At 46.5% G+C, this 26180-nt stretch overlaps 1 protein-coding gene across 1 annotated transcript in view; it reads right to left on the bottom strand.

Moving 5' to 3' along the window:
• LOC147105795 (golgin subfamily B member 1-like) overlaps positions 1–26180 on the bottom strand; it is a 92598-nt gene that overhangs the window by 17712 nt on the left and 48706 nt on the right. Inside the window, exons 10-18 of the mRNA XM_086010554.1 lie at positions 25723–25837; positions 24942–25024; positions 21804–21888; positions 19254–19330; positions 11839–17276; positions 8044–9991; positions 6687–6865; positions 908–1043; positions 93–233 (exon numbers count right to left, since the gene is read on the bottom strand). Of these exons, the coding sequence (XP_085866680.1) occupies positions 93–233; positions 908–1043; positions 6687–6865; positions 8044–9991; positions 11839–17276; positions 19254–19330; positions 21804–21888; positions 24942–25024; positions 25723–25837 (8202 nt within the window). The remainder of the gene's footprint in view (positions 1–92; positions 234–907; positions 1044–6686; positions 6866–8043; positions 9992–11838; positions 17277–19253; positions 19331–21803; positions 21889–24941; positions 25025–25722; positions 25838–26180) is intronic.

Genomic DNA, 26180 nt, shown 5'->3' with positions numbered 1-26180 from the left:
GCTTCCACTGAGCCCAAGATAAAACGAACAAGCACATCAGGAGAAATGGAAGGCACGTAACAGGATAAAAACAAACCTGCTGCTGCACTCACCTTGCTGTTGAGTTTCTGGATGCGAAGCTCCTTCTGATGCAGCTCTTTCAGGCTGTCATTCAGTTGGCACTTCAGCTGGATGTTCTCAGTTTGCAGGTCTCCTTTAAGGGTCTCGCCAGGGTTAGCTGCCTCTTCAGGTGCCTGTTTGACAGGTGCGATATTATTAGAATTTTTTTTTGCTAAAAAGATTCTGCTCCCTGCCTCGATGTCACGAGGCTCCAAGACCTCGGCTTGTCTCATTCCCCCGTGACTCACCCTGTGCAGGAATCGTTGGCACAATGCCACACCCCTTCACCTGGTGGCACAGGACGCAGGGGCAGCTCCATGCTGTCCTGTACTCGTTCCTCCCCGATATACCTCCCGTGTCTCCTCTCCCCCTGTGAAGGCCCTGGCCATGCTGGGTACCACTCCACAGGAGCCAGCTGTCTCTCAGTACTTGGTCCAAGTGATCATTCGTCACATGTGAGCCCAGACAGTGAGTGCCGATGTGGTACTCAAGGGCATCACAGCTGAGGTCGGTCGTGATCGCACCTGATGCCCATGCACACAGGCACAGCAGGAGTCACTGGAGAATGATTAGGAGCGGGAACCTAGGCTGACCTTGGCCCTGTCTAGCCCCATGTGGGCTGAGGAAAACTGCAGCCCTCGTACTCTAGCACAGTCCAGGGTTGGAGGCTGGGACCAAATTGCTCGCAACATCCTGAAGAAGGTGTAAAGGAAGAGAAATAACTCTGTTTGGTTCCTGAGTCTCGTGTCAGCAACAAGCACGGAGTTAAGATCAACACCTAGTACAGCTGTTAAGACCAGGCCGATACCTGCTGCGTCACCTTCTGCCTCATCTCCTGGCACAGGCTCTGAAGCTCTTGGATCTGTTTGTCCTTATCTGACACAGCGATCAGATACTGTTCTTTCAGTCTGTCACTCTGCACGGCAAAAGACAACTTCTCAGACCTGCAAAACAGAACAACGGAATCACACACAGGGCAACGGAATCACAGACAGACAGGGCAACGGAATCACACACAGGGCAACGGAATCACACACGCAGGGCAACGGAATCACACACGCAGGGCAACGGAATCACACACAGGGCAACGGAATCACAGACAGACAGGGCAACGGAATCACACACGCAGGGCAACGGAATCACACACGCAGGGCAACGGAATCACACACACAGGGCAACGGAATCACACACACAGGGCAACGGAATCACACACAGGGCAACGGAATCACACACAGGGCAACGGAATCACACACACAGGGCAACGGAATTACATGCGGGCCCCTTTTTCTGCATTTTTCGGGAATGAGGGAGTGTGAAGATGACACTGATTTTCTATAATTTTGTTTGACGAGTGTCTTGTGACCCTCCCTACAATTTCCCTTCCATCTCTGTATGTGATCACTAGTCTGGGTCACTCACCAGCTAATGAGGCAAATAAGTAACAGAGCAACAGAGATTTTTGTAGAGAGCATCTTGCTACCAGAAACATAGTTCTGTCACACAGACAGCTCGATCACATTGCAACTTTCCAACATTTCCATGTGACCCTTGCGGTGGCCACAGATAGTTTATCAATATATGCAACAGGCTGTTTTCAGTGTCAGCTTGGCTCAGTGGTTGTATTTACTCGCCAATAACCTGCTCACCAATGCTCAGTTTGGGTTCTGCCAGGACCACTTTGCTCCAGACCTCATTACAGCCTTGGTACAAACATGGAGACAGCATCAATTGAGCTTGGTTCTCACTCTCACCTCTGAGTCAGAAGGCTGTGGGTTTGAGCCCCACTCCAGGACTTCAACACATAATCTCGGCTCACACGGAGGGAGTGCTGCACTGTCAGAGGTGCCATTCTTTGGGTGAGACAATAAACTGAGGCCTCTTCGGCCTGATCAGTTAGACGTTGAAAACCCCATGTGCTTTTTGAAGTGCAGGGATTTGTCATAGAGTTATACAGCACAGAAAGAGGCCCTTCGGCCCATCGTGTTCGCGCCAGCCATCAAGGCCCGTCTAATCTAATCCCATTTTCCAGCACTTGGTCCGTAGCCTTGCATGCTATGGCGTTTCAAGTGCTCATCTAAATGCTTCTTGAATGTTGTGAGGGTTCCTGTCTCTACCACCCTTTCAGGCAGTGAGTTCCAGATTCCAACCACCCTCTGGGTGAAAAAGTTTTTCCTCAAATCCCCTCTAAACCTCCTGTCCCTTACCTTGAAACTATGCCCCCTGGTTATTGACCCCTCTACTAAGGGGAAAAGTTCCTTTCTATCTACCCTATCTATGCCCCTCATAATTTTGTACACCTCAATCAGGTCCCCCCTCAGCCTTCTCTGCTCCAAGGAAAACAGCTCCAGCCTGTCTAGTCTCTCTTCATAGCTGAAGCACTCCAGCCCAGGTAACATCCTGGTGAATCTCCTCTGCACCCTCTCCAATGCAATCACATCCCTCCTATAGTGTGGCGACCAGAACTGCACACAGTATTCCAGCTGTGGCCTAACTAGCATTTTGTACAGCTCCATCATAACCTCCCTGCTCTTATATTCTATGCCTTGGCTAATGAAGGCAAGTATCCCATACGCCTTTTTAGCCACCTTATCTACCTATCCTGCTGCCTTCAGGGATCTATGTACATGCACACCAAGGTCCCTCTGATCCTCCGTTCTTCCTAGGGTCCTACCATTCATTGTGTATTCCCTTGCCTTGTTAGTCTTCCCAAAATGCATCACCTCACACTTTTCAGGGTTAAATTCCATTTGCCACTGTTCTGCCCATCTGACCAACCCGTCTATATCATCCTGTAGCCTGAGGCTTCCCTCCTCGCTATTTACCACTCCACCAATTTTCGTGTCATCTGCAAACTTACTGATCATACCTCCTACATTCATATCTAAATCATTAATGTACACTACAAACAGCAAAGGACCCAGCACCGATCCCTGTGGTACACCACTGGACACAGGCTTCCAGTCACAAAAACAACCTTCGACCATCACCCTCTGCCTCCTGCCACTAAGCCAATTTTGGATCCAATGTGCCAAATTGTCCTGGATCCTATGGGCTCTTACCTTCTTGACCAGTCTCCCATGTGGGACGTTGTCAAAAGCCTTACTGAAGTCTATGTAGACTACATCAACTGCACTACCCTCATCCAAACACCTGGTCACCCCCTTGAAAAATTCAATCAAATTGGTTAGACATGATCTCCCCCTGACAAAGCCATGCTGACTATCCTTGATTAATCCTTGTCTCTCCAAGTGGAGACTAATTCTGCCCCTCAGAATTTTTTCCAATAATTTCCCTACCACTGATGTTGGGCTCACTGGCCTATAATTCCCTGGTTTATCCCTACTACCCTTCTTGAATAATGGTACTACGTTAGCAGTCCTCCAGTCCTCTGGCACCTCCCCTGTGGCCAGAGAGGTTCCGAAAATTTGTGTCAGAGCCCCTGCAATCTCCTCCCTTGCCTCACACAGCAGCCTGGGATACATCTCGTCTGGGCCTGGGGATTTATCCACTTTTAAGCCTGCTAAAACCACTAGTACCTCCTCCCTCTCAATACTAATTTGTTCAAGTATATCACAATCCCCCTGCCTGATTTCTATGCCTACATAGTCCTTCTCCATAGTGAACACAGATGCAAAATATTCATTTAAAACCTCACTTACATCTTCCGGCTCTACACAAAGATTGCCACTTTGGTCCCTAATGGGCCCCCTTCCCACTGTCCAGGGCCCCAAACACCCCTTCCAGTGAAACAGCGATTTACTTGTACTTCTTGCAATCTAGTATACTGTATTCGCTGCTCACGATGTGGTCTCCTCTACATTGGGGAGACCAAACGCAGATTGGGTGACCGCTTTGCGGAACACCTCCGTTCATCCGTAAGGGGGACCCCGAGCTTCCGGTCGCCTGTCACTTTAATTCACCGCCCCATTCCCACTCAGACCTCACTGTACTCGGGCTCTTGCATTGTTCCACGGAAGCTCAACGTAAACTCGAGGAACAGCACCTCATCTTCAGATTAGGCACTTTACAGCCTTCCGGACTCAACATCGAGTTCAACAATTTCAGATCATAACCTTGGCCCCCATTACATTTTTGCTTATATTTTATCCACATCTTTGTTTTGGCCCTTTTCCCCCCCCCCTTTTTTTTCTCTCCCACATGGCAGCTGTCTCTCATTCTGCCAGAACATTTCACACCTAATCTGAGCCGTCTTTTGTCTCCACTAGTCCTATCACCATCTCGTCTCGTTTTGAATACCTCTTAATGTCTCTTCACTTCTTTTGTTCTCTCCCAGCCCTGCCTTTCCATCTATTTCATTTCCTTTCCAGTTTTGAAAAAGGGTTAGACCCGAAACGTCGACTCTAATTTCTCTCCACGGATGTTGCCTGGCCTGCTGAGTTTTTCCAGCATTTTCTGTTGTTATTTTGGATTTCCAGCATCTGCAGTATTTTGCTAACGGGCCCTATTCTTTTCCTGGTTATCCTCTTGCCCTTAATATACTTATAAAACACCTTGGGATTTTCCTTTATTTTGCCCGCCAGTGTTTTATCATGCCTCTTTGCTCTCCTAATTTTTTTTTTTTTTTTTTTTTTTTTTTTTTAAAAAGTACCCCCCTGCACTTTCTATACTCCTCTAGGGCTTCCACTGTTTATAGTCCTTAGTATCTGCCAAAAGCCCCCCTTTTTTTCCTAATCCATTCTTGTATATCCCTCGACATCCAGGGTTCCCTGGGGTTGTTGGTCCCACCATTGACCTTTACGGGAACATGTTGACGTTGTACTCTCTCTATTTCCTTTCTGAAAGACTCCACTGCTCTGATGTGGATTTTCCTACAAGTATCTGATCCCAGTCCACTTTGGCCAGATCCTGCCTCATCATATTAAAATCGGCCTTCCCCCAATTTAGAGCCTTTATTTCCGGTCCATCTTTGTCCTTTTCCATGACTACTTTAAATCTCACCGAATTATGGTCACTGTCACCAAAATGCTCTCCTACTGACACTTCTACCACTTGCCCGGCTACATTCCCTAGAATTAGGTCCAGTACCGCCCCCTCTCTTGTAGGACTTTCTACGTGCTGGCTCAAAAAACTCTCCTGGATGCACTCGAAGAATTCCGCACCCTCTAAGCCTTTCACACTCTGACTATCCCAGTTAATATTGGGGAAGTTGAAATTCCCTACTATTACTATCGTATTATTTCTACACTTCTCTGAGATTTGCCTACATATCTGTTCCTCTATCTCCTCCTGACTGTTTGGGGGCCTATAGTACACTCCCAGCAAAGTGCTTGCCCCCTTTTATTTTTGAGTTCTACCCATATGGCCTCATTAGAGGAACTTGCTAAGATATCATCCCTCCTTACAGCAGTAATTGACTCCTTGATTAATATTGCGACACCCCCTCCTCTTTTACACCCCCCTCTGTCTCGCCTGAAGATTCTATACCCCGGAATATTGAGCTGCCAGTCCTGCCCCTCCCTCAACCATGTCTCTGTGATAGCAACAATATCATACTCCCATGTGTTCATCAACACCTTCAATTCATCTGCCTTACTCGCAAGACTCCTTGCATTAAAATAAATGCCATCCAGCCTTGCCATACTCCCTTGTGCCGTTACATATTTGCTCTGCCTTCCAGGCTGACTTGTTTTTTCCTCTATATTTGGCTGTGCATCACTATAGCTCCACTCCGTATCCCATCCCCCCCCAAACAGTACTAGCAAACCTCCCCGCAGGGATGTTGGTCCCATTCCGGTTCAGGTGCAACCCGTCTGACTTGTACAGGTCCCCAGAAGCAGACCTAGTGATCCAGGAAACAAAAGCCCTCCCTCCTGCACCAACTCTTTAGCCACGCATTCATCTGCTCTATCCTCCTATTCCTATACTCACTAGCATGTGACACCGGGAGTAATCCAGAGATTACAACCTTTGAGGTCCTGCTTTTTAATCTGCTACCTAGCTCCCTAAATTCTTGTTGCAGGACCTCATCCCTCTTTCTACTCATGTCGTTGGTACCAATGTTAACCACGACCTCTGACTGTTCACCCTCCCCCTTCAGAGCGCCCAGCAGTTGTCCTGATGACTGGCCAAAATTGCTCCCTTCCCCCAGCTCTGTCTGTGGGACATTGGCCAAGATTGCTCCCTCCTCCCAGTGCTGTCTGTGGGACATTGGCCAAGATTGCTCCCTCCTCCCAGTGCTGTCTGTGGGACATTGGCCAAGATTGCTCCCTCCACTATGCGCTGTGGGTAGGACATTGGCTAAGATTGCTCCCTCCTTGCAGCACTGCCTGTGGGACATTCATGGCCCAGAATGGTTGTCGCCTTTGCCTATAGAACAACAGTTACTGCACTTCTAAGTAATTCTCTGTGTGAATTATGGAGAGAAGTTTTGAGGATTATATAAATGCAAATGTTTCTTTCTTCCTTGTGTACGACAGCCATTGGGGAGATGTTTTGTTGCTCGTGGCTATGATCTTGAGCCTGCAGTGATCACACTGTGTTTGGGGAATGAGGAAACTCGACTAGGGAAGGGCGAGCCAGCAACAGGAACCTACAGAAAATAACTAAACAAACAACCAAATATTAACCTTAGCTGTCTCAGCTCGTCCTGGCAGGCACTGCTCTCCTGCTTCAGTTTCTCCTGGGTCTCCTGGTAATCGGCTAGCTGTCGGTTCTGGCCTTTGAGCTGTGCCCGGAGCTGTGGCATTTCAGCTGTATCCTCCCCGATCCGCACATACTGTTGCTGCAGGCTCTTCAACTCCTTCAGCTGCAACCAGAATTGGGAAAGTAAAACACAGAAACACGGGTACAGAGACAGGGTGCAGGACATCAGCACTACACAGAAACACGGGGTGGGGAAGGGACCGAATGCAGGACCCCAGCTGGGGTGACACGGTGGGGGGTGAGGTCAGCGATCTGAGTGTAGGACCCTAGCATTGTACAGTGACACTGGGGGGAGGAGTCAGGGGTCAGAGTGCAGGACACCAGCACTGTATGGCAACACCTTCCCTTCCCTTCCTTCTACAACCCAGGCTTTTAGAATGCAAGCTTGGAGTCACCTGGCGACTACTTTGTGAATCACCTGGTCTCTCTCTCCTACTCCTTTCACTTTTGGCGTTATAGTCGTGGCTTCTGATTTTCAGGTTTTGTTTTTCTCCTGAATCTGTCCGAGTAAAAAAATATAAAGTGAATTCTGTGCTAGGCGATACATGGCCTTTTTGGATCCTAAATAAAATAAATTTTGTAATTTCAGGTTTAATCAGCAAAACAAGACAGCAGTTCAGGGAGGAGGCCGCCCACCACCACCTTCTCAGGGCAACGAGGGATGGGCAATAAATGACCAGCCTTGCCAGCGACGCCCACAAATGTCTTCACAAAGTTTAATGTTAAAAGAAGCTGACGTACTTCATTAGCTCCTTCCTCCCCATCTCTAAACCCCCTCCAGCCCTACAACCCTCCGAGATCTCTGCGCTCCTCCAATTCTGGACTCTTACGCATCCCCGATTTTAATCGCTCCACCATTGGTGGCCGTGCCTTCAGCTGCCTGGGCCCTAAGCCTCTCTCTCCTCCTTTAAGGTGCTCCTTAAATCCTACCTTTGTGACCACCCATCCTAATTTCTCCTTATGTGGCTCGGTGTGAAATTTTGCTTGATAATGCTCCTGTGAAGTGCCTTGGGACGTTTTACTACACTAGATAGGGAGTGGCAATGCAATGGAGGAATTTGAACACAAGGATGAGAATTTTAAAATCGAGGCATTGCTGTACTGGGAGACAATGTAGGTCAGCGAGTGCAGGGGTGATGGGTGAACGGGACTTGGTGCGAGTTAGGATATGGGCAGCAGAGTTATGGATGAGGCTCAGTGAAAAAACACAATCTATAAAAAAAAGTTTCAAGCTGTGAGGGAAGTCTACATGTAAAGCCTAGTGACAGAAACCATAGTTACCAGTCTATCCCGGTCATTCTGCAATGAAGACAGAGCATTTCTCAGACTCTGCACCTCGCCTGGCTTTGAAGAGGTCGATGTGGAGCCCTGCTTAACTTCATGAACCTTTTTGCTTTTGACCATTTCGTCCATCAGTCTGTCCCTCTCATCCTGTAGGGTCGTCACAGTCTTGGAGAACGCTTTTAGCTGATTGGCTGAGCCTTCTAGTTCTAAGGTCAAGTCATGCACATCCTCCTGTTTGGAGGAAAGTTGCTTGCTCAGTTCATCAATGCGGGCCAGGAGGCTGTCTTCAATGGTGCTGCTCTTCGCAGCTGCCAACTCTGAGGACAGAAGGTTCTTCTCTTCCACCAATTCATTGCAATTGGTTTTAGACAGGGTTAGCTCTTGGTACAAACTTTCACTCCTGCTTTTCTCTGTCTCCAAGTCGGACGTGTATTTGCTCTGTAATTCCTCAAGTTGCGCCAGGAGATGGTCTCGATTGTCTTGCAAGGAACTCATGGCTTTCCCAAAAGACTGGTTCTGCCCCTTGAGTTGCTCAATCTCTTCAATCGTTCCCCGCAATCTCTGTTCGGTCTCCATGAGGTCCCTTGCCAGTTCGGCCACTCTTTCCTCCGCCGTTTCGGTTTCATTTCTCATGATGCCGGCGTTATGCTGCAGATTCTGGAGTTCCTTCTCGTATTTGGCTTCAGCGGCACAGAGCTTTTGCCCAGTTTCCTCCTCAACAGTGACCACTTTCAACTCAAGTTCAGCCACCTTTTCCTGCATGGAGGAGAGACTGGTGGTCAGTTTTTCCACCTCCTCTGTCTTCTCATCCAACTGACTTTGAAGCACCTGAACAGGCCCACCATTTGTTAACCTTTCCACTTCTTCCTTCAGCTCACCGGTGGTTTTCTCTGCTAACTGCAACTGTTCGTTCTGGTTCTGCTTCTCTTCCTTCAGAGTTTTGTTTTCCTGACTCAGCTCTTCTGAACTGTTGTCTACTTCTTTTAACCGTCTCTCCACGTCAGTTTTCTCGTTCTCCAACACTTTGATTTTCTCAAGCTGAGTTTTCAGGGACTGCTTGTGCTGAGAATCCTTCATAGAAATCACCTGGTTGAGGTCTTCCCTATATCGCATGAGCTGTGCATTGAGTTTGGCATTTTCTGAGTTCAAATCGTCCCTCTGCCCTTGCTGGCTCCTGAATTCGTTCTTGAGTTTGTTATTCTCAGTGGCAGCCTCCTGAATTAGTTGATCTTTTTCTACAATCACCTGAATGTGCTTTTGCTCGAGCTGTTTGTAGTCACTCAACACTCTCTCCCGGTCATTCTGGAGGGAGGCCATGGACTTTGTAAAAGACTCCAGCTTTATCTTGTGCTGCTTTAATGCCTCTTCGGTTCTCTTCAGCTTTGCATCCAGATCTTCAGTTTCCCTCTGCAGCTTTCTGATTGCTTGCTCTCCCTCTGATTTCTCCTCTTCCATCCGTTTAACCCGACTTTCCCAGTGCCTGATTTCTTCGGCATGCTGTTGCTGGGCTTCACCGATGGCATTGGCAACTGCCTCCTCTTTCGCTGCCAGGAGTGCAACAATCTTCTCCTCCTTTTCTCCGGTCTCTTCGTGCAGCTTCTCCGTTAACGCTTTGGAGCTCTGGAGGTCAGATTGGAGCTGCTCGCAGGTCAGCAGGTAATTTTGCACCTCTGCCTCTCGCTGCCTCAGGTTTTTCTCCAGGTCACCTTTGGTTGACTCAAGCTTCTCCAGGGAGCTCTTCAAATCCGCGATCTGTTCTCTCAGGCTCTTGGCTTCTTCCGTTAGCTTCAGTAGCTCGTTCTGAGAATCCTTGTGGAGCTTCTGGAATTCCTCCGATTTTGACAAGAGTTGTCCGTTTTCCTCCTCGACTTTTTTCATCATCTGCCTGTGATTTTCCTCTTCAGACTTGAACTTTGATTCCCATTCCTGCTCACTGTGCTCCAACCTGGAAAAAGGATCCACAATATTAATGCAGGGCAGCAAAGCTAACTTAAACAGCTCCAGCACAACTTTACAAATCTCTGTTCTAACAAATCCGGTTCTATTTGCCTCAAACCCTTCCTTCCATGTCATAAGAATGGCAGGAACTATAGACTGAGAAGAGGCTATTTGCCCCAAGTGCAGCTGAGGAGATGCAGAGATGCACAGAATCGTGAGGTGCACAAAATAGTGCAAAGTTCCAGAACATTCTAAGGGTTGACAATTCGGCCAACATTCGAGTGGAAAAAAAGTATTTAAAAACTGATATTGTGGAATCTGAGAATTGATCTGTGAAAAATCAGTTGAATAAACAAAATCAGATTCCTGATTTGAGTGGGGAATCATTTGATGGCTATATTAAGCTGGGTTCAGGTTATACTTCCAAAAAATAATTCCGATCAGTTCTGCCAATGAAAGACTTTACTGTGCCTTTTTTGTTGAGTGAGAGACTCGCTCTTATTTTCAGACATATTCTCCTCTTCTGCTCCTCGGTCCCCTCGTATCATGTCCGAATGGATGGGCCACTTACTCGCAGGCCCCTACCCTCAGCACTCTATAAACCACCAACTAGGAGGAGCATGAAGTCAGCCCACAGTGACCACTCCTATTTCATCTTCCCCTCCCCCCACCATGGAGAAGCAGCCAGTCTCCTCGTTGCCTGTCCTACGCCATCAAAAACAACCAACTAATTAATTTTAAAAAACTGTTTCAAATAAGGTAAACTTCTAATCATGTCGATGATCACACCTGACTTTGGCCTGCTACTCTATCAATTAACTAACTGCACCAAGAAGTGAGCTGTTTTAAAACATAAATGGACAGTTCTCACCAAAAGTAGAAATATTATTCATATGTGCTAAATTTCCTATTGTGCTCATTTCTGGGGTGATTTACTTTTAGTGAAGACATTTAGGTGACGGGCCAAGGTCCATATTGCTGGTCACCACCAAAGCTGAAAAGAATAGGAGAAATAATTAAGGAACCTGAATAATTCGCCAAGGGTCTGACAGAAAATTCAATAGTGGGATATAAGAGTTCCTCAACACCAGGACCGGCCAGTTCTGTATATTCCTTTAACCTGGATGAAGGACAAAGGTCCAGCATGCAGGACACCACCAAGACTGAAATCGCTTTAAAAAAAATATTTATTCTCGGGATGTGGGCTGGCAAGGCTGGCATTTATTGCTTCCACAATGCTTTTAGGTAGGAAGTTCAAGGATTCGGGAACGGCAATATATGTCCAAGTTGGGATGGTGTGACTTGGAAGTAGTGGTGTTCCTATGCACCTGCTGCCCTTGTCCTTCTAGGTGGTGGAGGTAGCAGTTTTGGGAGGTGTTGCTGAAGAAGCCTTGTATACCTGTGGTGGAGGAAGCAGATGTTTAAGCTAGTGGGAGTGATAATGAGGGAAATCAAGAAGTAGTGATTAGATTGAGTTTGAAAAGTTTATAGGAGGAAGAGAAGACCGACAGTTTCTGAGACTCTCATCTTCCCTGCCATTCGGGAAGTGGCTGAACTGGGCTCTTTGCATTTGATCTAAATTAAGGAATAAAAGGGACAATCTTCTGAGCATCCTTGTCTGCCAGCCACACATCTGACGAAGGGTCGTCGACCTGAAACCTTAACTCTGTTTCTCGCTCCACAGATGCTGCCTGACCTGCGGAGTATTTCCAGCATTTTCTGTTTTTATTTTATATTATATTGGAAAACCATGGTTAGTTTGCCTGTGATTTTTTGATGCGCACAGCCAGAGGGTGAGGCTCCCCAACAGTAGGACAAACCCAGAGAATAACCCCCAAAACATTTTCACTTTACCTGGAAAGCTTGATTTCCAGTTCCTCTTGGTGAATGGAGGCCTGCCTTAGCTGGTCCTTCAACATGTTGCAGTTGTCTTCCTTGTCCCTGATCTCTTCCTCTTTCTTCAATATCGCATCATTGAACTTGATTTCCCATTTTTTGGACTCATCGATGATTCGATCCCGGTCATTCTGCAAAGAGGACATACTACGAGTGAAGGCTGCCAGCTTGGCCAAATTTTCATTGAAGCTGGCCTGAATCTGGTTGGATTCTTCTTTCTTCTTTTCCAACATGTCTTTCAGCGCATTGATAGAGTCTTCAGCATGATTCTTCTCACGCTCCAAACTTTCCACTTTTCCTTGCATATTTCTTAGATGCTTTCTATGTTCATCTTTTTCCAGGTTAAGTCTTCTCTTGTGCTCTTCTTCCATGTTGCTGGTTTGCTCTCTGGCCTTTTCTTCATTGGTCTGGAGTTCTTCTTTCAGTTTCAGGTTGTCTGCTAGGATCCTAGCTGCCTCACTTTGGGTATCATCGAGTCGGACTTTACAGGAAAACAACTCTGCCTGAGCCTTCTTGCAATCCTCCATTTTTGCTGCCTTTTCCTTCTTCATGGCGTCCAAATTCTTCTGGGTCTCTTGCTGAACAAATTCCAGCGCTTTGATGGTCTTTTCCAGATCACTGATCTTCTCCTGGTACCGGATGCAATCTTTCTGCAGCTGCTTGACCTCTTGCTGTTTTTCCTTAAGCAGCTCCTGTAGTTCTTTGTTGTGGATCTTACTCCCCTCTTTCCCCCTTTGCATCGTCTTCACTTTTTGCTCAAAGTCCTTTTGCATCTTGGCTGCAGCTTCTGCTTTCTCCCTCGTGAGCTGCCTCACCTCTTCTTCCAGCTTGTCCAGCTGTTTCTGATTGTCTTCCACAGTTAGTTCTAGGCATGAAACCTTGTCGCTGTCGTCTTTTGATTCCTGCTGGTAGTTGGCGATGCTACCGTTCAGCTCTGCCAGCTGATTCATCAGTCGCTCTTCGAGGTCATCTTTATCTGACTCTGCAGCTGCTTTCTCTTTCTTTACCTCTTCTACTTTTTGCTTCATCTGGTGGTTCTCCTGCTCCAGCTCAGAGACAGACTTATGCATCAGTTTGAACTCGTCCTGATTTTTAACCAGTTTTTCTTCCAAGGTGTCTTTCTCACTTTTCAAAAGTTGATTCATTTTCTTCAATTCGTGCACCTTGTCCTCTATCATTTGTTTGTCATTTTCCATCTGTGTCAGTTCTTCCATCAGCTGTGACAGTTCTCGTCTGCACCTGGTAATTTCATCATGGAAACTGTGATCAGTGACGTCTGGTGAGCCCTCAGCAGAGGCATGGGCTGTAGCTGACTCTACAGAAGACCCCAATTTGTTGGTGAATTCTTGTTTAACTTCTACTGCAAGGGATGCAACAATCGCTTCTTGCATCTTAACTTCCTGTTCTTCAATGACGTTGCTTTGATTTTTCTCCAATTCTTTTTGACTCGTTTCCAGCTTCTTGGTCATGTCCTTCAGCTGCAGTCTCAACATATCGGTCTCAAGGTTCAAAGAATCCCTTTGAACTTTTAATGTCTCAAGTTCAGTTGTCACCTCTTCAGTTTCCCTCTTTGCTTTCTGCAGCTCCTCCTGAAGCTGCCTTTCTGTCGAGTCCGAGGATTCAGATGGTTTAACCTGGCTTCTTGTTTCAGGCTGCTGTTCTGACTGAAGCCTCTCAATTTCTTCTCCTAGCTCCATAATTTTCTGCTGCTTCGATTTAGCAAACTTCCTCATTTTCTCTTTCATTCCCTCCTGCTCCTGCACAACCTCCTGAAGTTGCTTTTCTACTTCTAGTTTCTGAGCCTCGGCCTCTCGAATCCTACCGAGCAGCGCCTGCTTCTCCTGCTTGCCAACCTCCAGTACACGGCGCATCCTTTCAGTCTCACCGCCTACGTTCTCGTAGGACTGTAGGAGGGTTTCATATTCCTTCTGTAGGTCTTTGTGTTTGCGTTGCCACTCTGAGCTTTCTGCTACTTGTTCTTCTTTCAAGAATTCAATCTCCTGCTGTAAGCTTCCTTTTTCCTGTGCAATACCTTCAATGACGAGCTTCAAGCTCTCGCATGAAGCACTGAGATTCTGGTTTTCAGCCAGTGACTTATCCACTTCTATGATTAATTTTTCCTTTTGTTCCTGAAGATTCAACAATTTTGCCAGTAAGTCTTCTTTGTCCCGCCTCAGGTCTTCAATGGCTTTCTCCATTTCTCCCACTTTGCTACTTAATTCTTCTTTCAATGTTGTTACAGTAGCTAGCTCTTCCTTCAGTGATTTGTTTGCCTTCAAATTTTCTTTACGCGAGATCAGGGCAGCTTGTAGCTTCCTCTGTATCTGCTGTTTGGACTTAGCCTCTTCAGTATCTTCTTCTTGCTTCTGGTGAGCTTCCAGGATCTCCTTTTGGAGGCGTTTGCTCTGTTCTTCGAACTCTTTGGTTTGCTCTTCCATTCGATTCTGCAAAGCTTTGACAAGATCTTCCTTATCAGATATCTTCTGTTGCAGGTTTGCGAGGAGTGCATCTTTTTCCTTCAACTCAATACGGAAATGTTCTACACATTCATCCTTTTTATGCAAAATGGCCTTTAACTCTTCATTCTCCTTGTTGAGTGTGGCCATGTGTTCGGAGACAGAACTTTCAGCCCTGGCTTCCTCTAAAGCTAATTTAAGGTCTTCTGCTTGTGCTTCTATGTCTTGATATCTTTTTCTCAGAAAGTCAACTTCTTTAAGTAACTCCTCCTTCTCTAGGCGGTGGGTATCCTGCAGCTCAGAGATTCGATCCAGAGACTCTGCTGATTCCTCCCTTGTTCTCTGTTCAAGATCTGTCAAATGCTGCAGTTTTAATTCAAGGTCATTCTTCTCATCGTGTACTTTCTGGAGCTCTTCCCTCAGCTGTGCCACCAAAAGATCCTCACCTCTTGGTTCAGAGAAGTCTATAAGTGTCTGAACTGGTTCTATTTTTGAAGAGTCTACCCACTCATGGCTCCAGCCTAAATGCTGATTGTCCTCTGGTATCTCCTCCTTTGGGACAGTCGATTCCTCACGATTACCCTGATGAAGTAGCTTTCCTGCTTGCAACACTACGGCTGCAGGAGGCTTCTCTTCCAAGAGCCGCAGTTGCTCTTTGACTTTTGAAAGTTCCTCACAGATGCTTGCTTTCTCCTGACTTTGCACGTTAAAATTCTCCAGCAAGACGTTATATTCTTCTTTCTGTTGTTTCACTTGTTCCCTGTGATGTCTGTTTTTCTCCTGAGCCTTTTTGATCGTGTCCTTGCGCGAGCTCACAGCTTCCTCAAGCTTCTTCTGCAGCTGATCTTTCTCTCGCTCCAGAGTGGAGAGCTTAATCTGAAGCTCAGTTTGCTTATCTTTTACCAACCCTTCCATTGTGGCAATGGGCTCAGCCACATTCTTACCAGAATCTACTTCAGTGCCCTCATGTTCAACGCCTTTCTTTTCCACCTCATGCTGTGACGTTAGCTGTTGAATGGCCAACTGCTTGGCCAATATATCAGCTTCCAGAGAAATCATGTGATCTGTTTTTTCCTGCAGGTTTTGTCTCAGATCTTCTACTAAATTCTGAAGCTGTCCAACCGTAGCTTCTTGATCTTGCAGCGTTCTGTTAACATTCTGAAAATCTGTTTCTTTTTCAGCAAGTGCCTTAATCAGGTCAACAGTACGTGGATCCTGGGTTTGTGCTTCTTCGGGTGGCCTCACTGGCTCTGAAGATTCTAGGTCGCTGCGTCCTGCTCCATCCCCTGGTGGAGAGCTTTCCTCTGTTTGAAGGTCTTTATTCTGTGCTTCCTGCTTCATTTCCTCCACTTTCTTTAAAAGCTCCTTCCTCTTCATCAATGCGGCTTGCAGCTTTCTCTTTATCTGCTCATTCTCCTTCTTCAGGTTTTCCACTTGTTTCTCCAAACTGTCCTTCTCCTTTAACCACATCTCAAACCCGACAGCGCCATTTTGTGAGGGGTCCATCTGTTCTTTCTCCTGAGTGGGCTGCTTGCACTCAGCAGTGGGTTTCTCCTGGTCTTCATTTTCCTCCTGATCTTTGTGCAGCGATAACAGCTGCTCCTTTAACCGCTTTACTTCCTTCCCCAGTGAAAATTTGTCTTCATTCAATGCAACCATTTTCTCAGACATGCTCATAGTGACCTCCGCCATTTCATTGTCCCTTTCCGACAGACTCGTCTGAAGCTGTTGAACTCTGCTTGTTTTTTCGGACAGACTTTGCTGCACGCACGCCAATGCCTGCTCCTTGGAGGCCAGCGTCTGCACAAGCTCCTCGACTTTAGATTCGTCATCATTTACGAGCTGCTTCAAGCTCAAGATTGCTTCTTCTTTCACTTGTAACTGCCCTCTCAAACCTTTAGCCACTACCTCCTGCTCAGAGACCTGATGCTGGATGATGTCCATCTCCTTCTCCAGAGCTTCAATTTTCATGTCTTTTGACCTAGATTCATTTTCTGCACTGTGAAGCTGTTCTTCCAACAAGCCGCTCTGCATACTCGTGTTCTCCAAAAACAAAAGACGCCTCTTCTCTTCATCGGCCGCATCTTCCTCTGCTTTCGTCAGTCTCTCTTTCAGTTGAGATAGTGCGGACAATTCCTCATCGTACCGCTGAATCTGATCGAGAAGCTGATCCTTTTCTACACTCAGATTTCTAATGGTTTCCTTTGCATTCTCTGCCTCTTTCCCGTAATCCAAAACTATCTGATTTAAGCTCGTAAGCTCCTCTTGCTTGTCTTCCAGCTGCCTGCGGTACAAGGCCTCCACTTCTTCACGGTTCTTTTCAATTTCCTGTATGCGAGCTTGTAGATTCTCAAACTCTTTGCTCTGAACCACATGAAGCTCATGAACACCTCTTATCATCCCACCACCTTGTTCTTCTCCCGAGACCATCTCTAGTCCTCCCTGTGAGGTGGAACTATATTCTCGGTGCTCCCCAGAACTGTACACCTCTGTGGTAGAGTAGGTGCTCTCTCCTAGATGGACAACTGTTGTACTCCTTTGTTCTACTTGTATGACAGAGGTAGTCTTCCCCTCTATTTGTAATGAAACAGTGGTGCTCTCCATTTCAGCACCTGAACTAGCATTTTCTTCCATCAGCGTGATGGAGCTCATTCCTTCCTTCTGCTCTACCAACACATTAAAATTCTTATCTGCTGCTGACATGGCCTTCTGTTCCAGAGGCAGAAATTGGTTTCCTTGCACCATCTGTATTAGGGAGCCAGCCCCATCGTCTGACAGTACCGGCCCCGGCCTGTCCAACAGCTGCAGGCTGAGCCTCGATATGTCCTTTTGAGCTTCTGCTAGTTGATGTGTAACGGTGGAAAGCTCTTTGTCTTTCTCAGAGATAGCCCTCTGTAAGGAGTGGAGATCACTGCAGTCCAAGGCCTCTGCTTCCCCGTGCTAGATTAAAAAAAGAACAGACACTCAGTAATTGCTGCACAATGGGGAACTAGGAAATTTAACACATACCCAGAGTTAAATCATACATGGGTCATACATAATCTGATATGGTACAACTTTGGCTTTTGTGTCAGCTGTGGCTCAGTTGGTAGCACACTCGCCTCTGAGTCGTGAAGGTTGTGGGTTCAAGTCCCACTCCAGGGACTTGGGCACATAAAGCTAGGCTGACACTTCAGTGCAGTGCTGAGGGAGTGCTGCACTGTCGGAGGTGCCGTCTTTCGGATGAGACATTAAACCGAGGCCACGTCTGCTCTCTCAGGTGGACGTGAAAGATGGCACTATTTCGAAGAAGAACAGGGGAGTTATCCCTGGTGGCCTGGCCAATATTTATCCCTCAACCAACATTAGAAAAACAGATTATCTGGTCATTATCACATTGCTGTTTGTGGGACCTTGCTGTGCAAATTGGCTGCCACGTTTCCTACATTACAACAGTGACTGTACTTCATTGGCTGTAAAGCGCTTTGAGACATCTGGTGGTCGTGAAAGGCGCTATATAAATGCAAGTCTTTCTTTTTTCTTGTGTATCCCCGACTTCCTTCGCCCCACCATTGGTGGCCGTGCCTTCAGCTGTCTAGGTCCCTAGCTGTGGAATTCCCTTCACAAACCTCTCGGCCTCCCCCCATTCCCCGCCCCCCAACACTGGCTAACCTCAGGCTAAGTTAGGAAAAAATTCTACGTTTCTTCCAACCCACGAGGGCAATCAGGCAAGCTCCAGGAGATCATGGAAACACGAGCCCTCAGTGATCCACCTATACGTTTACTGGAGAGAGAATAGATTTTTACCATTTACTTCATTGCCCTGATTCCAGATCTCAGCTGAGTGTACAGACAGAGAACCTGTCTCCAGCATTCCATCAATGCTCCTCTGAAACTGACCATCAGGAGGTAGGCAAGAGCACTGTGGGGTAATTCTCCCTACAGGTTACCCTCAGTTTGAATTCCACTTGGCTCTGCTCTCCAGTGCAGCTGAAACTGGGAACTTGGTGTGTGACTGGCAAGCCACGTTCCATCATCATGCTGCCCTCACATATCCCAGCTTTATTCCTCCAAGAACTCTCATGTGCCCCCTCACAATGGATCATTCAGTGCTGCGGCATCCTCCATGGGTGTCTGCACATCTTGTATGATGGTGCACTAGTTATGGTACTGAATGAGCAACCCAGAGGGCACAAGTTCAAATCCCACCATGGCAAATTGTGATTTGTTGGTTGGCACCAGAAAAATGATTATGGAAGCTTCTGGATTATTATAAGCGCCAACTGGTGCACTAATGTCCCGCAGGGAAGGGAACCTACCTCCCCTACCTTGTCTGTCCTACATGTGATGCTAGTCCTTGACACCTTGACAATTAACTGCTCTCTGAAGTGGCCTAGCAAGACACTCAGTTGTATCAAACCACCTCCACCAGTTCAGGGCAATTAGGAATGGGCAATAAATGCCAGCCTTGCCAATAATGCCCACAACCCGAGAATGATTAAATAAAAAAGTTCAAAAAGGCTGGGAGTGGAAGCAATCAGGACACATCCATAGCAGCTTCAAATGAACAATGGCTGGATATTCAAAGCTGAACTTTAGAGAACTGAAGCTCATCAAGACTTGTATTTACATAGCACGTCTCTCTGAAACATCTCAGAGATGAGAGTGCTACCAACCGAGCCAAGCTGAAACTCATAAAATCAGAAACTCCGACAATATCAAAACTATGTAAATCTCTGTACGACCAACTCCTCTTAATTCAAAGGTGTTTGATCTAAATTACTGGATGATTCCAATTTTTATTGAGCAAAAAAATGACGACGATTGAACAGGCTGTATGAGTGCAGGTACCATGAGGGAAATTTGCAGTCCACTGGGACAAGGCCGAGATAGGGAGAGTTACAGCGAGGGGCTCCTGTACCTGAAAGGCTCCTGTACCTGAAATTCTGTCAGTTGTGCTGCTTTTTGTTCTGGTTCAGGGATTTCCTGAAGATTCTCCATTTTGTCTGTCTGACCTGCAAACCAAAGTCAAACATTCCATCCATTATTTATTATCTACCCTTCTTCGTGAGTTCAGACACTTTTGCACACGCATTCCAACTTCCACTGCGATGCTTGTGACTGTTACATACTGCTTACAGCAAGAAGAGCCCGGCTTTCTGATCTCTACCCATTAATGGGCATTGCCAGCCTGAAAACCATGCCGCCTGCCACACAGCACTCGGAAAACGCCAGTCTCCCAGCCATGCCACTCAACGCACCCCAACTAAGCTTCACTGTTAGTTGCTGGCCGCTGCTTAGGCCGCAGCACCCGATTAAGAATCCTGCGAGGGGCAGGCCGGACTCCCGCCTGCGAGGGGCGGGCCGGATGCCTATCTGTAAGGGGACCTAAAGAGGTGTTCAGCCCCTCAGTTACATGTTTAAGGGACCCAACAGCTGCTTTAGGCGGCCGCCAGGGACACCTGTGAAATGGCTCGACCCAATTTTGTGTTGGACAGAGGGGCGCAGGAGAAGAGGGGTACAGGAAAGTTGAAAATTATGAAAGGTATTGAGAGTACAAATAGTGAAAGGGTTATTCTTGACTCTCTTTAACCTTCCTTGCTCAGTGAGTGTCTGCCTCTGTCCTCTCCCAGTCGGAATTTGGGGTCTTGACTGACTTTGAGGGGGCAATTTTTGATTTTTTCTTTTTCAAAGAGCAGAAGGAAGAGAAGAGAAGGAGCACATCAACTGCTGGAGAAAGCATTACTGTGTCAGTGGCTAAATTAAACTGCTTCTGATCCTGTCTCCTTACAGGTAACGGGCTCCTTCCTCCTGTTATTTCAAGATTAATCAATCTGCTGACCCAGGGGTCTATTCCAGGTCACTTCAATTAAACCTATTAACACAGAGGTCAGGTGAACTGTCTCAGCGATTATTCCCATCTCTCCTGTCCACTTTCACAATCCCTCACCGAGGTCCTCTACACCATGCTCCCAACATGTAGAAACAAACACATTTTGTTGGGTGTTCTGACAACTAAGCTCACACAAAACTTTAACCCTTTTTTCCTGTTTCAGATACAGAGAGGCCTGCTGAGTATCTTCTGCTTTACATTTCTTTCCCTTCCTTTTCAAAAGTATGGTTTCGTTTAAGTGAATTTTTGTATTCATCATAGGAACAGGAGTAGGCCATTGAGCTCCTCGAGCCTGTTCCGTCATTCAATGAGATCATGGCTGATCTGCGATCTAACTCCATATACCCGTCTTTGGCCCATATCCCTTAATATCTTTGGTTAACAGAAAGCTATCAACCTCAGATTTAAAATTAACAATTGATCTAGCATTAACTGCCATTTGTGGAAGAGTGTGCCAAACTTCTACCACCCTTTGTGTGTAGAAGTGTTTCCTAATTTCACTCCTGAAAGGTCTGGCTCTAATTTTTAGACTATGCCCCCTAGTCCTAGACTCCCCAACCAGCGGAAATAGTTTCTCACTGTCTACCCTATCTGTTCCCTTTAATATCTTGAAAACTTCAATCAGATCACCTCTTAACCTTCTAAATTCGAGGGAATACAACCCTAATTTGTGTAATCTCTCCTCATAATTTAACCCTTGGGAGTTCAGGTATCATTCTGGTCAACCTAAGCTGCACTTCCTCCAATGCCAATATATCCTTCCTAAGGTGTGGTGCCCAGAACTGCTCACAGTACTCCAGGTGTGGTCTAACCAGGGCTTTGTATAGCTGCAGCATAACTTCTACCCCTTTGTACTCTAAGTGAGGGTTATCAATACTGGAGAATGGAACACCTCTACACTGTCCCATCAAACTCCCAGTGCAGGTACAGCATGAGTTAGATACAGAGTAAAGTTACCTCTAACTTAACCCAACAGTCACAGCCACAGAAGAGAACCCCCTACTGCACCAATGTGGCAGATTCAATAGTAACTTTCAAAAGGGAATTCAATAAATACTTGAACAGGAAAAATGTGCAGGGCTATGGAAAAGAGCATGGGAATGGGACTAATTGGATAGTTCTTTCAAAGAGCTGGCACAGACACGGTGGGCTGAATGGCCTCCTTCTGTGCTGCATCATTTTATGATTCTATTAGTAACTGGGGGAAAGCCCAAAATTAATGAAGTTTAAATAATGAATCTGCCCCAGGACCTGCAAAGTAAAATCCCCATTCTGGATGGCCAGCTGGTATCCCTATCAATGAAATAAAGTAACACCTGAGTTTATACTGATACTAGCGGACCTCCAGCCACATCGCTTACAGGTAATCTAGGGTCTGGAGCACGGTTTTGGTGTTTAGCTGCTACCCTGGCCTAACAGAACCGGTGTAAATTTCAGGCTCCAGGTCAACGACTGGTTTCCTTTTTCACCTGTAACAACTTATAGGGGAACTCCATGCAGAAATAATGCTGTGATGTTTCCTATCCATAGCTACCTTCCTTCTTCTTCAACCACAGCTAATAACTTCTCCAATCCGGTCCAACCATCATCATTACCTGCACCCCCAGGTGAAATGTCTCTAGACTGGGTTGCTTGGTCCGGTACCGTGGCATCCAATAATTTGCTGCCAGTGTCTCCAGTCTAAACAGAGAAGAACAGAAGCACAAGTCATAATTAACTTCAATGCTTTTGCAGAGATACAACAGAAAAAGAAAATCAAGTTCCCCCAACTTATAAAACCCTGAGGCCCTGTATCCTCAGCCAGCTTCAGTTGTGCTCTCTGTACTTTTTTTCCCCTCTAACTGGTGCCAAATTCTCTAATTAGAATTGATATAATTTAAGAATACCAGACGGAGAGGTTATAACTATAAAGAAAGACTGAACAGGCTGGGGCTCTTTTCTCTAGAAAGGAGAAGGCTGAGGGGTGACCTGATAGAGGTCTTTAAGATTATGAAAGAGTTTGATAGAGTAGATGTAGAGAAAATATTTTCACTTGTGGGGGAGACCAAAAATTGGGGTCATAAATATAAGATAATCACTAATAAATCCAAAAAGGAATTCAGGAGAATTCTCAGAGAGTGGCAAGAATGTGGAACTTGCTACCACAAGTAGCTGAGGCGAATAGCAGAGATGCATTTAAGGGGGAGCTAGACAAATACATGAGGGAGAAGGGAATAGAAGGCTATGCTGATAGGGTTAGATGAAGAGTGGTAGAAGGAGGCTCGTGTGGATCATAAACACCGGCACAGACCAGTTGGGCCGAATGGCCTGTTTCTCTGCTGCAAATGCAATGTAATTCTAAGTAATAAGTAAAATGTACTGCCCAGTGTGGTGCTCAGCTAAACGGACCAGTAAGGTCCATCGTTCCTGGTCTGCGCTGAGTTAACTGATCTCCATACAGGCACTGCAATTGGGCTCATTGCACTGCACTGGGTGAGGAAGGAGCAAATAAGCAGGACATGGGACAAACACAGCAATATGAGTAGGCCATTCAGCCCCTCAAACCTGCTCCACTATTCAATTCGATCATGGTTGATCTGTACCTCAATTCCATTTACCCACCTTTGATCCGTATCCCTTTGCTCTTGATCAATGTTGGAGAGTGTACCTGTGGATCTCAGTTGGGATTCAGCCATGATTCCCCCAATACATTTGAATATCATGGTGTCACTCAGCCTCTAGGTTCACAGGAGGTATGAAAGGGCTCTTGTGCCCATGGAACCGTACCCCAGCGAGGAGCTAGAAGGAGGCGAGCAAGCTTGACACAAAACAGTCTAGTCTGAAATTTTCCACATTGAGGATTGGTTATTTTCAGTTGAAATCGTAGAAGTGTTTCAATATACATTGGCTAGTAGACAAACCTCTCCACGAGATTGACATGACTCATTCGTGGTTTCGCTACTTACGAGAAATCTCCACATCTTAAGCATGGCGGGTCAATATCGACTCTCTCACCCCACTGGGACTGGTCACCCCACTGGGACTGGTCACCCCACTGGGACTGGTCACACCATTGCCCTTCAATCTGTCTACACAGTGCAACTGAGAGTCTGGGTACCAAGTAGGAGCAGGATGCCAGACTGATTTTAACTCATCTTTAGCACAGGGCCACTGGAGTCAATTGCAGCTCACCAATGAGATCGCCTAACAGCACAGACCAGGGATTGAATCTAGAACCTCCTGGTTTGTATGGCTCAGAACCACACTGAGTGGAGCATTCACCAGCAGAGCCCTTGGGAGAGTTTAGATGGTGTTGTGCGTGCGCACGTCTCCGTTTGCGTGCAGGCGCAGGTTATGAAATCGTTCTCACTTATGATGCAGTAAAGCGACCTCCAATAACCCTGTGTTAATCAGCTGAGAGGGATTCAACCAGCTGCAGTACTGAGTCAAGCTGTGTATTTTATGCCATGTTCTCTGACTGAAAGCCTATTAACTCGTACATTAAGGCTCGAAGCGTCTCAGATCCCCTATACACGGCACACTGCACCAGACACGGAGTTCCATTTTTAGACACCCCTCCTTTTTGTTTGATGATCGATTACATAACAGCGACTGCGCTCCAAAGGGTATTTATTGTGTGAAGGGCTTTGGGATGTTCTGACAAGGTGATGAGGCTCTTTTTAAATGCATTTCTTTTCTTGCTTTAACATACAAGTCAGTCTCCAAGGATTGGTGTTGCAGTCTGGTATGACAACCCTACCGTTCATATCGACCTGTCTTCGATCCAGCCTAATCCAATGGGGTGAAGGTTGAAACAGGCCGTTTACACAGGAACATAGGAAAAGTCAAAGATGAGAAATGGCCGGTCAGTCCATCAAAGCTCATCTGTTTCATACCCTAACTCTCTCATTGAAGTCCACCCTCTAGTACCCCAACTCTCCCACTGAAGTCCATCCCTCTAGTACCCCAACTCTCCTACAAAAGCCCATCCCTCTAGTACCCCAACTCTCCCACTGAAGTCCATCCCTCTAGTACCCCAACTCTCCCACTGAAGTCCGTCCCTCTAGTACCCCAACTCTCCCACTGAAGTCCGTCCCTCTAGTACCCCAACTCTCCCACTGAAGTCCGTCCCTCTAGTACCCCAACTCTCCCACTGAAGTCCAGCACTCTAGTACCCCAACTCTCTTACAAAAGCCCATCCCTCTAGCACTGAGGGAGTGCGGCACTGTTGGAGGTGCTGTCTTTTGGATGAGCTGTTAAACCAAGGCCCCATCTGCCCTCTCAGGTGGCCATAAAAGATCCTATGACACTATTTCGAAGAGAGCAAGGAAGTTCTCCCTGGTATCCTGACCAATGTATTTAAATCTCAACCAACATCATTAAAAAAATATTATCTGGTCATTTATCTCACTACTGTTTGTGGGAGCTTGCTGTGCGCAAATTGACTGCCGCGTTTCCCTACTTTACAACAATGTCTGCACTTCAAAAGTACTACATTGGCTGCAAGGCACTTGGGATGTCCTGAGCTTGCAAAAGGTATATAATTGGAAGTTCTTTCTTTTCAAGTCTCCTAATCTATCTGGGAAAACTTTGAGGTACCTGTGCCAGCTCCTGTCTCCTGATGGTGCAGACTGTTCTCCCAACTGTACTGCCCATCACACTGTCTGGAGCAGTGAATTCATGGCTCACGCCCAGGCACAGATGATGCTCCCCAAGAGGCCCCTGAAGATAAACAGTTGGTCTCACGTCAGTACCTGAATGCACCCCTGAGTGTCCTGAGCCAATGCCACAGTCTCCCTCTGTTGTTCCAGTTCTTCGATCCTGGCTCGCAGATGTTCTGTTGAAACACAAATGAGGATCTCTTCAGTTTTGGTTTCTGCTCTTAGTGACACTCTACACTTCCGCACCCGAGCAACAAACCGAACAGTACACAACGGTGCCTCAAAGCGCTAGCAATTCCCATCTATGCATGGATTTATAATCCTGCATAAACAGAGGGTAGACCCCAATTCGCTACACTTAAACAGAGACCAGACTCCCCCAGTTCTATATACCGAGGCACTAAAGGGGCCGGAGGTAAGGTATGTGAGGTAAGATACTTGGGCAGCAAATCGTGCTTCATCAGATTAAGTGTAAAAATGCGTGAGATTCATTGTGGAGTGCTGAGCTTTGCGGTATCGCACGCGAGTGGTATTTTTGCGATGGCTTATTTTATTCCAGAACCCCACAATGCTCTCACACCTACGTACAACAGCGGGTACAAGGGTCAGGCCGCGCACAAGAGTCAGGTCTCTGCATGTTTTCAGAGCCTGCAGTGTTCCTGTGGGTAAGAGGAAAGAACACACACATACACCAAAATGCTCTCCTACTACTCGGTTGGATATAAAAGATCCCATGGCACTATTAGAAGAGCAGGGAGCTCTCCCAGTGTTCTAGCAACACACCTCCCTCGACCAAGATCTGCAAAATACAGATTATATGGTCATCCATCTGTTTTAAGAATCTGTAGCTCCTTTCTAAAACAAACCCATTTACCATTTTCAGTCTTGACCTCCTCATAGTCCATTGTCCTCCACAACAGGCTTCCCTTCTCCTCCTCCAGCTCTGCCAATCTGTTCTGTGATGTCACCTCCTGTTCCTCAGCAGCAGTCTGGAAGATAGGGTGGGGGAGGAATAAAAAATAAAACACAAATTACTGGATGGGACAGATCATCCTGTTTCAGATCATAAAAACCTCTATATTATGATTTATTTTTTGGGAACTAAATACATTGCCCACAATCAGTTGACAAATATCAGTTTTTTTTATATACAAGATGGTGACTGAGTTATGCGAGAGACGTCAGAAATTCACCCCATAGCGCCATCTGCTGGCCAGAGCCTGCAACTGCACCGTTACAGGCACCTGTTTACATATTTCCATTCTAAATGTCTACATCGGCAGCTTCATTGTTAAGTATGGACAAATTGTAACAACAGGAAATGCACAAATA

Source organism: Somniosus microcephalus, chromosome 17 (assembly GCF_052327205.1).
Source record: "Somniosus microcephalus isolate GS21.2 chromosome 17, FLI_Smic_1.0, whole genome shotgun sequence".
NCBI classification, from domain to species: Eukaryota; Metazoa; Chordata; class Chondrichthyes; order Squaliformes; family Somniosidae; genus Somniosus; species Somniosus microcephalus.
Note: the sequence above shows the minus strand (reverse complement) of the source record. Positions and strands in the feature narration are given on the sequence as shown.